Source organism: Pseudophryne corroboree, chromosome 10 (assembly GCF_028390025.1).
Source record: "Pseudophryne corroboree isolate aPseCor3 chromosome 10, aPseCor3.hap2, whole genome shotgun sequence".
In the NCBI taxonomy this organism is placed as follows: domain Eukaryota; kingdom Metazoa; phylum Chordata; class Amphibia; order Anura; family Myobatrachidae; genus Pseudophryne; species Pseudophryne corroboree.
The window spans coordinates 206,429,692-206,444,260 of NC_086453.1; the positions used below are offsets into that span (position 1 = coordinate 206,429,692).

The 14,569-nt window shown below is 44.5% G+C and overlaps 1 protein-coding gene across 6 annotated transcripts in view; it reads right to left on the reverse strand.

Annotated features, from left to right (window-relative positions):
• Positions 1 to 2,759: 2,759 nt before the first annotated feature.
• NADK (NAD kinase) overlaps positions 2,760 to 14,569 on the reverse strand; it is a 171,656-nt gene continuing 159,846 nt past the window's right edge. For all 6 annotated transcript variants that reach the window (XM_063943045.1, XM_063943043.1, XM_063943044.1 and 3 more), the window contains one exon: positions 2,760 to 6,198. In XM_063943045.1, coding sequence (XP_063799115.1) covers positions 6,048 to 6,198 — 151 coding nt within the window. In that variant the 3' untranslated portion in view covers positions 2,760 to 6,047. The remainder of the gene's footprint in view (positions 6,199 to 14,569) is intronic.

The window sequence follows — 14,569 nt, forward strand, 5'->3', positions numbered from 1 at the left end:
GGCTGAAAAGACGGTGTCTTTTTCTGCAGAGATGTGACTTAGGGTAAAAAACGGTGGATTTTCCAGCAGTTGCCGTGACCACCAGGTCCGATGGACCGACCCCAAACAAGTCCTCTTCCTTTATACGGCCATACTGTGCCGTTTGGAATCTGCATCACCTGACCACTGTCGTGTCCATAACATCTTCTGGCAGTTATGGACATCGCGTTTATTCATGATGCCAGAGTGCAAATATCCCTCTGTGCATCTCGCATATATAGAAATGCTCTATAGTCAATAAAATACTGTCCCTGTCAAGGGTATCAATATTTTTAGTCAGGGAATCCGACCAAGCCACCCTAGCTCTGCACATCCAGGCTGAGGCGATCGCTGGCCGCAGTATAACACCAGTATGTGTGTATATACTTTTTATTATATTTTCCAGCCTTGTCAGCTGGTCCTTGAGGACGGCCCTATCTATAGACGGTACCGCCACTTGTTTTGATAAGCGTGTGAGCGCCTTATCCACCTTAAGGGGTGTTTCCCAACGCGCCCTAACTTCTGGCGGGAAAGGGTATACCGCCCATAATTTTCTATCGGGGGGAACCCACGCATCATCACACACTTTATTTAATTTATCTGATTCAGGAAAAACTATGGTAGTTTTTTCACATCCCACATAATACCCTCTTTTGTGGTACTTGTAGTATCAGAAATACGTAACACCTCCTTCATTGCCTTTAACGTGTGGCCCTAATAAGGAATACGTTTGTTTATTCACCGTCGACACTGGATTCAGTGTCCCTGTCTGTGTCTGTGTCGACCGACTAAAGTAAACGGGCGTTTTAAAAACCCTTGACGGTGTTTTTGAGACGTCTGGACCGTACTAATTGTTTGTCGGCCGTCTCATGTCGTCAACCGACCTTGCAGCGTGTTGACATTATCACGTAATTTCCTAAATAAGCCATCCATTCCGGTGTCGACTCCCTAGAGAGTGACATCACCATTACAGGCAATTGCTCCGCCTCCTCACCAACATCGTCCTCCTACCTGTCGACACACACGTACCGACACACAGCACACACACAGGGAATGCTCTGATAGAGGACAGGACCCACTAGCCCTTTGGAGAGACAGAGGGAGAGTTTGCCAGCACACACCAAAAACGCTATAATTATATAGGGACAACCTTATATAAGTGTTTTCCCTTATAGCATCTTAATATATATATAAGCATATCGCCAAATTAGTGCCCCCCCTCTCTGTTTTAACCCTGTTTCTGTAGTGCAGTGCAGGGGAGAGCCTGGGAGCCTTCCCTCCAGCCTTTCTGTGAGGGAAAATGGCGCTGTGTGCTGAGGAGATAGGCCCCGCCCCTTTTTCGGGCGGCCTCGTCTCCCGCTCTTAACGGATTCTGGCAGGGGTTAAATATCTCCATATAGCCTCCGGAGGCTATATGTGAGGTATTTTTAGCCAAAATAGGTATTCATTTGCCTCCCAGGGCGCCCCCCTCCCAGCGCCCTGCACCCTCAGTGACTGCCGTGTGAAGTGTGCTGAGAGGAAAATGGCGCACAGCTGCAGTGCTGTGCGCTACCTTTAGAAGACTGAGGAGTCTTCTGCCGCCGATTCTGGACCTCTTCTTACTTCAGCATCTGCAAGGGGGCCGGCGGCAAGGCTCCGGTGACCATCCAGGCTGTACCTGTGATCGTCCCTCTGGAGCTGATGTCCAGTAGCCAAGAAGCCAATCCATCCTGCACGCAGGTGAGTTCACTTCTTCTCCCCTAAGTCCCTCGTTGCAGTGATCCTGTTGCCAGCAGGACTCACTGTAAAATAAAAAACCTAAGCTAAACTTTCCTAAGCAGCTCTCTAGGAGAGCCACCTAGATTGCACCCTTCTCGGCCGGGCACAAAATCTAACTGGCTTGGAGGAGGGTCATAGGGGGAGGAGCCAGTGCACACCACCTGATCCTAAAGCTTTACTTTTTGTGCCCTGTCTCCTGCGGAGCCGCTATTCCCCATGGTCCTTTCAGGAACCCCAGCATCCACTAGGACGATAGAGAAATCTTATGCGGAATAGGTCTTTTCCTTGCACCATTGAACTTCACACCTGCCGAATATTACCCAAATAAATGCTATAGTTTAATAACAGATAAATCATATTTGTCCATGGTATGACTCCAGCTATAGACTGGTCTGTAAGCGATGTAACATCATAATCTATAACCAACTTCTTCACATTTCTTAGGAATGGGAAAGCCAGGACACACTTTACTGTAGAAACCACTCACTGTCCCACTGAAATTAGCTCTACATTTGTATGTCTCTCTATGTTCCCTAACAGAACCAATAGGATAGCTTTTCTACAATTCCGGGCCCCTGAAGCGCCAATAAGAACCAACAGAATATTCTATTCAACTTCATCCATTTATGAAAAGTTCTAACCCAACATTGGCTTCCTTCAGGAAATGGCTCACACATAATGGCAATAAAGTGATCAGTAGCACAGTGGTCCGATTCCGAACAGGGTCTAATCTGTGTGGAGTCTGTATGTTCTCTGTATGGGTGGGTGTCCTGTGGGACCTCAGATTTCCACCACACGCATATTAGCAAGTGTGTGTGTGTGTGTGTTTGGTATAGATTGTAAGCTCTATTGATAAATAATAATGAAAATAATATTTAGAGCTGCAATTGCTGTCTTATTTTTTTTTTTTTTTAACAATACATACAGTGGAGTTTAACATTATATTAATTTCATTAGTGAAGATCAAGAATAGAAAATATCCGAAATGTCTGTAGAAATTTATGCAAATTTTATGCAAGTAAGCAAAGTACGAAATTGCACAATACAACAGAATTTGTATACAAAGAAAACAGTTTAGTTATGGATATGTATTTTAACGAAAATAAATAAAACAGAAATATGAGTACATTGACGCTGTAACACTGAACACTCCTGCACAGGATTGGTTGTGTGTGTTCTGGGGTTCTTATATAAATAGTATATCGGAGAAGATGCTAAGTCATTTAGAGCAATGTAACATTTGGCAACATGACAGAACTGACAGTTCATGGAGATGTGTGTGTATATAATATATATATATATATATATATATATATATATATATATATATATATATATATATATATATATATACACACACACACACACATAACTAATGTTCTGAAGACCATGACTGTCAAACACCAACATTTAGAATACAGTTAACAGAACAGTTTATGTGCACATTAGTGATCTTTAAAGGGATGCTATTATTTAACACACAATGTGTTTATTTTTTATGCATATGAAAATGAATTAGGTTCATGTATTCAGGAAAAGCTATTAAAATTCAGCGCCAGGTCCCGTAAGAGCCTCACACCATGGCACTCCACAGGATAATAACGTTGAGAGTCATAGCTTAATTGTGCTTGCACCTAATTCGAGCAAAAATAAGCAATATTTTATGTATTGTAATTTCTGAAAGTCTGCAGCAGAGCATATAGGGGGTCATTCTGACCCGATCGCACGCTGCAGTTTTTCGCAGCGTTGCAATCGGGTCTGAACTGTGCATGTGCCGTGATGGGAAACGCCGGGCTGCGTGGGTCCTTCCAAAGAACGCGATCGCAAGGTGATCGACAGCAAGAAGGCGTTTCTGGACTGACCGTTTTCTGGGAGTGCCGTGGAAAACGCAGGCGTTTGCAGGGTGGGTATCTGACGTCAATTTCCGGGACCTGACAGGCTGAAGTGATCGCAGTGGCTGAGTAAGTTCAGAGCTACTCAAAAACTGCACAAAACTTTTTGCACAGCTCCCCTACACAAGCGATCGCACACTTGCTATGGTAAAATACACTCCACCATAGGCGGCGACTATCTGATCGCACGGCTGCAAAAAAACTTCTACCATGCGATCAGCTCGGAATGAGGGCCATGGTGCAAACCTCCAGCGCTGAACTGAATCACCCCAAAATGAAGGTTTTACTCAGCTCTATGCACAGGTCCACATCGTCTCTAAGGTTACAGCTGCAGCTCCACTTGAACTAAACTTTAGCTGAATAAAGAAAGAACACACTGTTATGCTTTAGGATGATAAATGCATCCCTTTATAAGTGAACACTAACAACTATGCAACATAAATCAGTCTGTCAATGGTTGCCAAATTATTACAGAAAAGAATAAAGTGCTTAGATTTGTGGGGCGATTTTTCAACAAAGCATCTTGTACATGTGAAAATTAACAGTGATTTATAGCATTTTGTGTGTCTCTTCAATGTCCTTTTAAAAAAAAAATTGTATTTTCCACATGGTAATATACAGTATGTATTTAGGGGTTGCGGTCAGGATGCCAGCGCTCAAAATAATGGCGCCAGAGTCCCAACGCGGCTAAAATCCTGGAGTCGGAATTCCGACAACACTTGGAGTAACGACACCGGAAACCCGGCCGCCTACATCCCAAACATAAATATGCTGGGGTCCCCTAGATTTTAGCCGCAGGGGCATGGGGGTGGGGGGTTAGGCTGTGGGGAAGTGAGGGTTAGGGACCTTTGGGGAGAGTTAGGGTTAAGAGTTAGATTTAGGTACCACCGGGGAGGGTTAGGCTGCAAGGGTTAACCTGTGGGAAGGGATTCTGTGCATCAGGATGCAGGTTCAGGCATAAGGCCGCTGGCATCCCATCCACCAGCATTCAGACCACCTATATCAGGTCGCAACTGGGATTTGTACACTGATACATCCCAGGTGCATCCCGGCAAGAGACACCTTTCAGACCATGGATGGACCCAGCATATTGCTGGGTTGGTGAGGTCACTGGTGACGCGTGCGGAGGTGGCGCTTGGAGATAAGACAATCTCCAAGCGCAGCCTCTTTCTATAGTGTGCACAGGTGCTAAGTTGCATTGACCCGGCTTACCTGTTCACATGTACCGTGACCCTGGTTGAAGCAGTGTTAAACCCTGGTCGTTATCAGAGTTGAAATACCAGGTCACTCGACCCGGATTAGTTTAACTGGCCCCTTTCAGACTGAGGGCAGATCATTATATAAGCTCAGCACTCCCCAGGTTCCATAGTTAGTCTCACAACAAGGTGGGAGGACAAATAAAAAGCTACAATTGCGCTACTGTAGGCTGTCATTGGTGCTCCTGCTGACGTCCCCATTCTGCAACTATTATGCAGTGAACATCATTTGTTGTTACCACTTTAGGTGATAGTGTTGCTTTAAATTACCCGGAGTAGAAAACACATTTACATTTGGTTGCCAAATGAAAAAGATTAAACTGCAATTAACAAGATAGGAAGTGCTGTGCAAGAGTGATCAATGTTATAATGTGTTAACAGGCTACTATTTCATGTGAGGATTCATTTTATGGAGACAGTATGAGCTTCTGCTCCACCAGACTGTACACGTTGAGACTGATAACTCACAAAAGTATGGCAGTCTTTCTGGCATCGCTGATAAGGTAACAGCTGTTACTGTTTTTCCAGCACCATTGAGCAGATCTGATGATTTGGGATGTATTAATTAGTCTCCAGTAACAGACACAATCAGGACATGGGTTGCACAATAGGAGAATGGGGGATATAAGGAATGAGGAAGGGTCTTGCCTGGTATTTTCAATAAATGTACAATATGTAAATCACAGATTTCACAAAATAACCTCTGGATATATTCTATACTAATTGTATAGTATTTATCAGGCATGGGGCAATTTATTATAAAATGTAAACAACTCTTTATAACCGTTTTGATGTCAGTATTGGCTTACGTTGTACTGATAAATGACAATACAATGCAGGCCTTACTAACAGCAAACAGCTAGTTTTTTGTAAATCTTTTTTTTTTTGTTTCATTCATAAGAAACACACATATAAACTTCTGTCTTAAAATACTAAGAGATCAGTATAGTTTGATAAATAGGAAGCTGGTTGTCGGTGGAAGAGTACTTTGCAGCTGGTAGCTCGTGAAAGCATGTCCGTCTGTTTTGGTCTATTGCCCAGGACACATATTTGAAGGAAATAGATTGCCGTATATGGAAAAAGGTACGGCCTCAGCACTTAAGTCTCTGATACATGGTCACTTCTAGTACTCCTCTTCCTCATCGCCTGTGAAATGGTTTTGTTTCTTGCGGACATTCCAATGTAAACACTCAGCCAGGCTGTCAAACCAGTCATTGACTGGGTCCCGGAAACAGATGGAAGGGACGGGGTAACAAGAGGTAGTAATGCTAATACTGCAAAGACATGAGACAAAATGTTAATTGGTTAAATCATAATAAGAAGGGTCTGGGTAAGGGAATACATTCAACTCATGTCAGTGGTGTCATTTAAAAACTCTTCTCACTATCCACCTTACCCATGTTATGGTTTCACTGAGCTTTATTGGCAGCCCTGTGCTCATTAATAAATCGGTTATGGCTCAATCGGTCAACCTGACTTCGGCTGACCACTATTGGTCAACAATGACATGGTCGACACATGAAAATGGTCAACACGCCCCCTTGAATGCTGCAGGTTACTATTCCCAATCGTAGTCCACATGGATGGTAAAGTATGAAAAATATACGTTATGGTAAGAACTTACCGTTGATAACGTGATTTCTCTTATGTCCACAGGTATCCACAGGATAACATTGGGATATTGTCGAGCGACAGCGAAAATGGCACCAACACGGTCACGAGCTTTCTGGCCTCCCAGGATGCATTGGGGCCTCCACTATATAGTCCCGCCCACTGACTCAGTCAGATCAGTTCTTTCCACAGCGATTTTAGGCAGGAACATCAGGCAGAGACCTGTTTAGGCGATAAGAACACACATGCACACCCTTCCATACAAGAAGGGAGAGGTTTTAGGGATTGTCTAGATCCTCAAATCAGATGCGTCAGGGTGGGATTCCTGTGGATACCTGTGGACATAAGAGAAATCACGTTATCAACGGTAAGTTCTTACCATAACGTATATTTCTCTGGCTGGGTCCACAGGATAACATTGGGATTCCCAAAGCCATTTTAGTGGTGGGGACGCTCCCGATTGCACAGGAGGACCTTTCGCCCGAAGTCTGCGTCATGAGAGGCAAAAGTATCCAAAGCATAATGTCTAATGAATGTGTTTATGGAAGACCATGTGGCTGCCCTACATATCTGTTCTGCTGAAGCACCCTGTTGTGCTGCCCAAGAAGGACCTACCTTACGTGTAGAGTGTGCAGAGACATTAGCCGGAATAGGGAGATCTGCATGAGAATAAGCTTCTGATATTACCATACGGAGCCATCTCGCCAGCGTCTGTTTACTAGCAGGCCATCCTCTTCTATGGAATCCGTAGAGGATGAAGAGAGAATCTGTTTTCCTGATGGCACTAGTACGATCTATGTAGATTCTTAAAGCCTGGACCACGTCCAGCGACGCTTCTCCCCTTTATCCAATCCTGCCTGAAGGAAATCCAAAATCCTAGCTACTTTAAAAGATCTCGGATTGAAATTTTTTCCAGTACACCAATGAATACACACGAGCCGAAGTAGGCTTTCTTGCTCTAAGCATAGTTTGGATTACTTGTTTCGAAAAACCTTTAGCCTCTAAGATAGAGGTTTCAACAGCCACGCCGTCAAAGACAGGCGATCCAGATGACTGTGACAACAAGGACCCTGCATTAGCAGATCTTGACGTTGAGGGAGCAGTATCGGTGCTCCCACGGACATTCTCAACAGATCTGTGTACCAATGCCTTCTTGGCCAAGCTGGAGCTATTAGAATGATCGCTCCTTTTGCCTGATTTATCTTTCTCACTACTCTGGGTAATAGAGATATTGGAGGGAACAGATATGCTAGCTGAAACCTCCATTCTACTGACAGTGCGTCTACCAGGACCGCTCCTGGTTCCCTTGTTCTCGATCCGTACCTCGGAACTTTGTTGTTTAGATGCGACGCCATAAGGTCTATCTCCGGTAGACCCCATCTGTTCACCAGTGTCTGAAACACTTCTGGGTGTAGTGCCCATTCGGTTTCCTGAATGGTGTGCCGACTGAGAAAATCCGCTTCCCAATTTAGTACACCCGGGAAAAATACTGCTGACAATGCCGGAAGATGGAGTTCTGCCCATTCTAGAATGGGAGTTACTTCCTCCATCAGACTCTTGCAGTGAGTTCCTCCTTGATGATTGAGGTATGCTACTGCCGTCGCATTGTCTGAGCGGATCTGGACTGGTCTTCCTTTTTGATTGTCCTTTGCCTGAACCAAGCCAAGTAAATGGCCCTTATTTCTAACAGATTTATTGGCAGGCGACTTTCCCTTGCGGTCCACTTTCCTTGGAACCATAGGCTTCCGAGTACCGCCCCCCAGCCCTGCAGGCTGGCATCTGTTGTCAGGACTTGCCACTCTTTTATCCAAAAGGGTCTCCCCTTGTTTAAATGGTCTGTCTGTAGCCACCACGCTAGAGACCTTTTTACATTTACTGGAATCTTTATCATCTACTTCTTTATCGTCTGATGATTTCCATTCCATTTGGTCAGAATAAGGTGCTGCAACGGTCTGGAGTGGAATTGCGCATATTCCACCATGTCGAAGGTTGATACCATCAGACCCAACAGTCACATTGCTGCATGGACTGACATTGTCTGGGCTTGCAACGCTTCCTGAGCCATGACCTGCACCTTGACTATCTTTTTCTCTGGCAAGAGAACTTTCTGTAGGTCTGAATCCAATATGGCCCCCAAATGAACCATCCGCTGTGACGGATTCAGGGACGACTTTTCCCAATTTATGAGCCACCCGTGTCTCTGTAAACAAACTATCGTCTGTTGAAGATGGCTCAACAGTAAATCCTGCGACTGTGCTAAGATTAACAGGTCGTCGAGGTATGGGAATATTCTTATCCCCTGTTTGCGCAGACAAGCTGCCATAACCACCATGATCTTGGTAAACACCCTGGGTGCTGTAGCTAGCCCGAACGGCAGAGCTTGGAACTGGAAATGTTCCTGGAGGATGGCAAACCTGAGGTAACACTGATGTGATAGTGCTATAGGCACATGTAGGTAAGCATCCCGTACATCCAGAGATACCATGTAATCTCCTGGTTCCATAGCCAACATTATGGAGCGTGACGTCTCCATGTGGAACTTCGGGATCCATATGTACTTGTTCAACATTTTCAGATTTAGAATTGGTCGGTATGACCCATTTGGTTTCTGGATTAGAAATAGATTGGAGTAAAACCCCTGTCCCCTTTGTGATGGAGGTACTGGGACAATCACACCTGACTGCAGTAATTTTTGGACTGCTTCTTGCAGGGCATTGGCCTTCGACTCTATACGAGACGGGCTGGTGCAAAAAAATCTTTGAGGAGGCTGCCTCCTGAATGGGAACCCATACCCCTGAGATACTACCTTCTGCACCCAAGCATCTGCTGTTGACTGTTGCCATATGTGTGCAAAAAGAAGGAGTCGGCCCCCAACCCTGGAATCCTCCAGGCGGAGGCCCGTCTCTTCAGGCTGACGGTTTCTGTTCAGGTTTGGAAGCTGGCTTTTTGCTAGCCCACTGCTTCCTACCCCTGGATTTAAACTGGGGTTGCTTAGACTCCTCTTTAGCTTTCGCTTTGCTTTGCCAACGAAATGAGCGAAATTTTAAACCCTTGGACTTAGGGTTATAAGCAGCCGGAAATCTGACCTTTTTCGATTCAGCCTCTGATTCTAGGATATCCGATAAAGGTTTTCCAAATAATATATTACCGACAAAAGACAATGCTTCCAATTCTTTCTTGGACTCCGCATCTGCCTTCCAGGTCCGTAGCCAAACTGCTCTGCGAGCGACTACTGTCAAGGCTGAAGCTTTAGAAGCAACTGTGCCTACATCAATTGCTGCTTCTTCCAAATACTGGGCAGATTGTCTTAAACGGCAAAAACGATCCTCTTGCTCCCTAGTAGAAGGGATGTCATTCTCTAGTTCCTCTATCCATTCCACCATTGCCTTTGCTACCCAGGCCGAAGCCATAGCAGGTCTTACCACTCCTCCTACAAGAGAAAAAATATTTTTCAACAGGCTCTCTACCCTTCTGTCTGTGACATCATTCAATGAGGTAGATGACAGTGGTAAAGCAGATTTATGCACGAGTCGCAGAACATGTGCATCTACTTTTGGAGGAACTTCTCTTTTCGAACAATCCACAGCAGGAAATGGATAATAAGAATCCCATCTCTTAGGAATCTTATACTTTTTACTGGGCGCTGCCCAAGACTCCTCCATCATTTCCGTCAGCTCATCTGACGCTGGGAATTCAGCTTTCACTGATTTTGTTCTTTTAAATACAGGTGCTTTTGCTTTTAACACTGTCTTGGCTGGCTCTTCTAACGAGAGAACAGCTTTTACAGCATTAATAAGTTCAGCTACATCTTCTGAACTAAAGCTCTGCGACTGATCATCATACGGAGTTGAATCTATTGTATCATCATCATATGTATCATCTTGTGCAGTCTGCCACACAGACGCATCTGTCTTAGTCTTACCTGCCCCTTGGTTGCTTGTAGAAGCTACTGGAACCAAACCATAGGAAGGGAGCTGCATATATGGGTTCATAGTGTAACCTAACCCTTGAGGTGGTGCTACCGGAGCTAACCTGTCCGCTATTGAAGACAGAGTCTTTGCGAACATATTCCATGATGGCTCTGTTGGTGGTTGAACCAACTCCTGTTTTTTACTTCGCTGAAAAGCGAAACAGTTTGCACACAAACCCTCATAAGTGACCAATTGATTCATATCAATTACCCCTGACTTACAAGATAAGCATGTTAGGGCTGTAGGAGTGCTTGATAAATTCTCCTCATCACTTTTGCCGCTCACAGACATGGTATTAACCTGTTATTGACTACACAATTTGTGACTGATAATCACCCTATATATCAGTATATAGAGGTGAGATTAATCTGACCACAGTGCACCTGATTTGAGGGTCCGAACAGGACTGACATTACACAGAAAAGTCAGCACACATACTAGCAGTCAGTCACATGTTAAAGCATTAGACATTGTCATATGAGAATACAACCTCCATAACAACTTATACATAAGTAGGAAAATTGTACTTCTGTTTTAAACTGGTTCTTTTTTCAACATAGCATGCAGAAAACACAGTAATATACAGGTCTCATATGCAATAGGTACTAAAAATTAACAATGCATACTAAGAAGTAGAGAGAATTTTTAGTACTGTATACCCTGCCTCTGGAGAGCGGGATACAGGGAGACTCACCACACTTCCATATCCAAGCAAATACGTTCGTAAGACGCTGAGTGGATTCAGACGCTACTGGTGTACACTGCCGCTCTTGATAACTGATAACGGACACTCACCAACGGACGCTGAGCGACTTCCACGTGTATGCAGACGCTAAGGCCTGCGACTCGGTCTGGCGGGTTTATCTCCAGTGTACACAACCGCAGCGTCTAAGCTGCGACCGAGTACCCTCGTGGTAGCGTCTGAGGCGGAAGTGAGGTCATTTATAGTCATTTAGAGTATAGTATAGGACGTCAGGCCTATAAGGACGTTGCAGTGACTAGTGTGTAAAGTGGCTAGTTATTAAGTGGCAGCTAATATCAATAGCAGTGTTATACCTGTGTTTCATTGGTTGCATCTTCAACTGATATTTGGAATTGACTCCTGTCTCTCCTTTTCACCAACAGGTAACTACAGCAGAGAGCTGATCACTGTGTGTTTATTGCTAAAAAGATATATTTGGTAACTACAGCAGAGAGCTGATCACTGTGTGTTTATTGCTAAAAAGATATATTTGGTAACTACAGCAGAGAGCTGATCACTGTGTGTTTATTGCTAAAAAGATATATTTGGTAACTACAGCAGAGAGCTGATCACTGTGTGTTTATTGCTAAAAAGATATATTTGGTAACTACAGCAGAGAGCTGATCACTGTGTGTTTATTGCTAAAAAGATATATTTGGTAACTACAGCAGAGAGCTGATCACTGTGTGTTTATTGCTAAAAAGATATATTTGGTAACTACAGCAGAGAGCTGATCACTGTGTGTTTATTGCTAAAAAGATATATTTGGTAAATTGTTAAGTGGATTAATATCTGTAGTCAGCAAAAACCTTGTGATTGACTGGGGCTTAGTGATCTCACAGTTGGTAGTTGATTATCACCTTTTGGTTGAGGGTTGCTGTGTGGGGGAGGGGGTGTAATCACAAAGAGCATGTGTTTGTAGACTTACTTAACCAGTATAGTATAGGACGTCAGGCCTATAAGGACGTTGCAGTGACTAGTGTGTAAAGTGGCTAGTTATTAAGTGGCAGCTAATATCAATAGCAGTGTTATACCTGTGTTAAACCGAAGGAAAACAGAAGGCAAACAAACTTACAAATTAACAAAAGGCCTGCATTACAACCTAAAAACTCTGGAACTTTATGTGGCCTCTCCTCGCCTCAAACATGAGAACACCAAGACCATGCTTACAACCTCTCTGTCTGAGAACATCAAGTCTGTCCCTGGGCCTAACCATCAAGATGAACAGGGAACTGTGGGGGAAGAGCACCAGGACCGGGATCAGCAGGGACATCCCCATTGCGTCTGAGTATGCCCCCCTCATTCTCATACCCAACCGAACTAAGATCTGATCAAAATGTTATCCCAATCCTACTTCTGCCACTAGTTACCTGCTATTGTGTCTTTTTTTTTTTTTTTTTTTTTCTCTCCATTGCTCGCTTCCAACCCACCATGTGTTTTCCTGTAATGTTTACCTCCACTGATTGCACACCTTTCCATTGTGCCCTACATGCAGGGTACATCATCCTATTACTTAAGCATCAGTTTTCCCATATATGAACTTGGCCCTTGCATGGCTCACCTCCCACAGTGTAACCTTCAAAGTGCGCCCAACATGGCTGCCCCATATGGTACACTTGTGGATGGGATGAAAAAATACATGGACCTTGTGGTTTTGTTGGAACCCTACTCTAAACTGTAGGACTCTGAAATCACCCCCATTTTGTGTCATCTCTTCTAGGGGTAGACTATTCCACCTGGGTAATCCTACGCTTAGCGCCCAAGATGGCTGCTGCACTTGGTACCTATAAGGGTGGAATACACAACCCTTGGAAGTTATTACCCAAAATGCCTTCACCAATCCTGCATTATGCTTTCTGTGGACTTAAGATTTTTCTTTTATGTCTGTGTTGCTTGTCTATTGTTGTATTACTCAAATCCTCTGTATCATGTGCATTGTTTTTGATGTCTGTAAAGCGCCTTGAGTCCTGTTGGAGAAAGAGCGCTATATAAATAAAATTATTATTATTATTATTATTATTTAGTTCATGAAACGAGAAACACGCGGGAACTGGCCATGAACTCGGAGGAGGGACGGCCAGGAGAGCGTCTGAATCCCCCTGTTGACTTAAACTCCCAGGATCGCGGCCTCTACCTAGTCCTGGCGCCTATGATCCCCGGAGCGTAGCGCTGTCGCACTCTAGATGTTCGGTGCATCAACACACTGTTTGTAGTCTCCACCAAATCAGTGTAGCTGTGTCCTGACCCCTCTAGTAAGAGGAAGTCCATAGACTCACCGTCTCCCCATGCTCCGGCCACAGCCTGGTTACGTCTGCTGGACCTGCTAGAACATCCGACACAGACGCCCGTCGAAACAGCACTGATACCCGAAGGTAAGCGTTGTTGCGACCCGGTGGGGAGTTGTTGGAGCGACTCTTTCTAGTATGCGTTTAAGACTCTGTTAAGATAAGTCGCTCAAAAACATTATAGTAAGTCTATAAAAATAAAATAATAAAAGCTTGAGGTTGCTCTCACAGCAGCCCTGTGACCATGCGGCTTCCTGCCGCACCAAGCAAAAAACTGATCTGACTGAGTCAGTGGGCGGGACTATATAGTGGAGGCCCCAATGCATCCTGGGAGGCCAGAAAGCTTGTGACCGTGTTGGTGCCATTTTCGCTGTCGCTCGACAATATCCCAATGTTATCCTGTGGATAATCCTGTGGACCCAGCCAGAGAAAGTTAAAAATCAATGAAAAAAAAGAAGTAATGTTGACCTTTTCATGAGTCGACATGTCCAGTGTCGACCATCTTAACATACCGACATTTTTATGGTGTCGATCATGCCGACCTAATCAATGTTGACCTACCACCCAGATACCTTAATAGTCACTGCCGCCCTCAAATTCAGTAAACGCATCACTGTGATCTATTGTCAGCAGGTTAAACTATCTCTGCTTACTTAAAACTAGAGACATTAAACAGAAGGTGCGGACTCACTGCAATGGTATGATCTGATGCTGGTCAGCCCCACTCACTGCAATGGTTTGATCTGATGCTGGTCAGCCCCACTCACTGCAATGGTATGATCTGATGCTGGTCAGCCCCACTCACTGCAATGGTATGATCTGATGCTGGTCAGCTCCACTCACTGCAATGGTATGATCTGATGCTGGTCAGCCCCACTCTCTGCAATGGTATGATCTGATGCTGGTCAGCCCCACTCACTGCAATGGTATGATCTGATGCTGGTCAGCCCCGCTCACTGCAATGGTATGATCTGATGCTGGTCAGCCCCACTAACTGCAATGGTATGATCTGATGCTGGTCAGCCCCACTCACTGC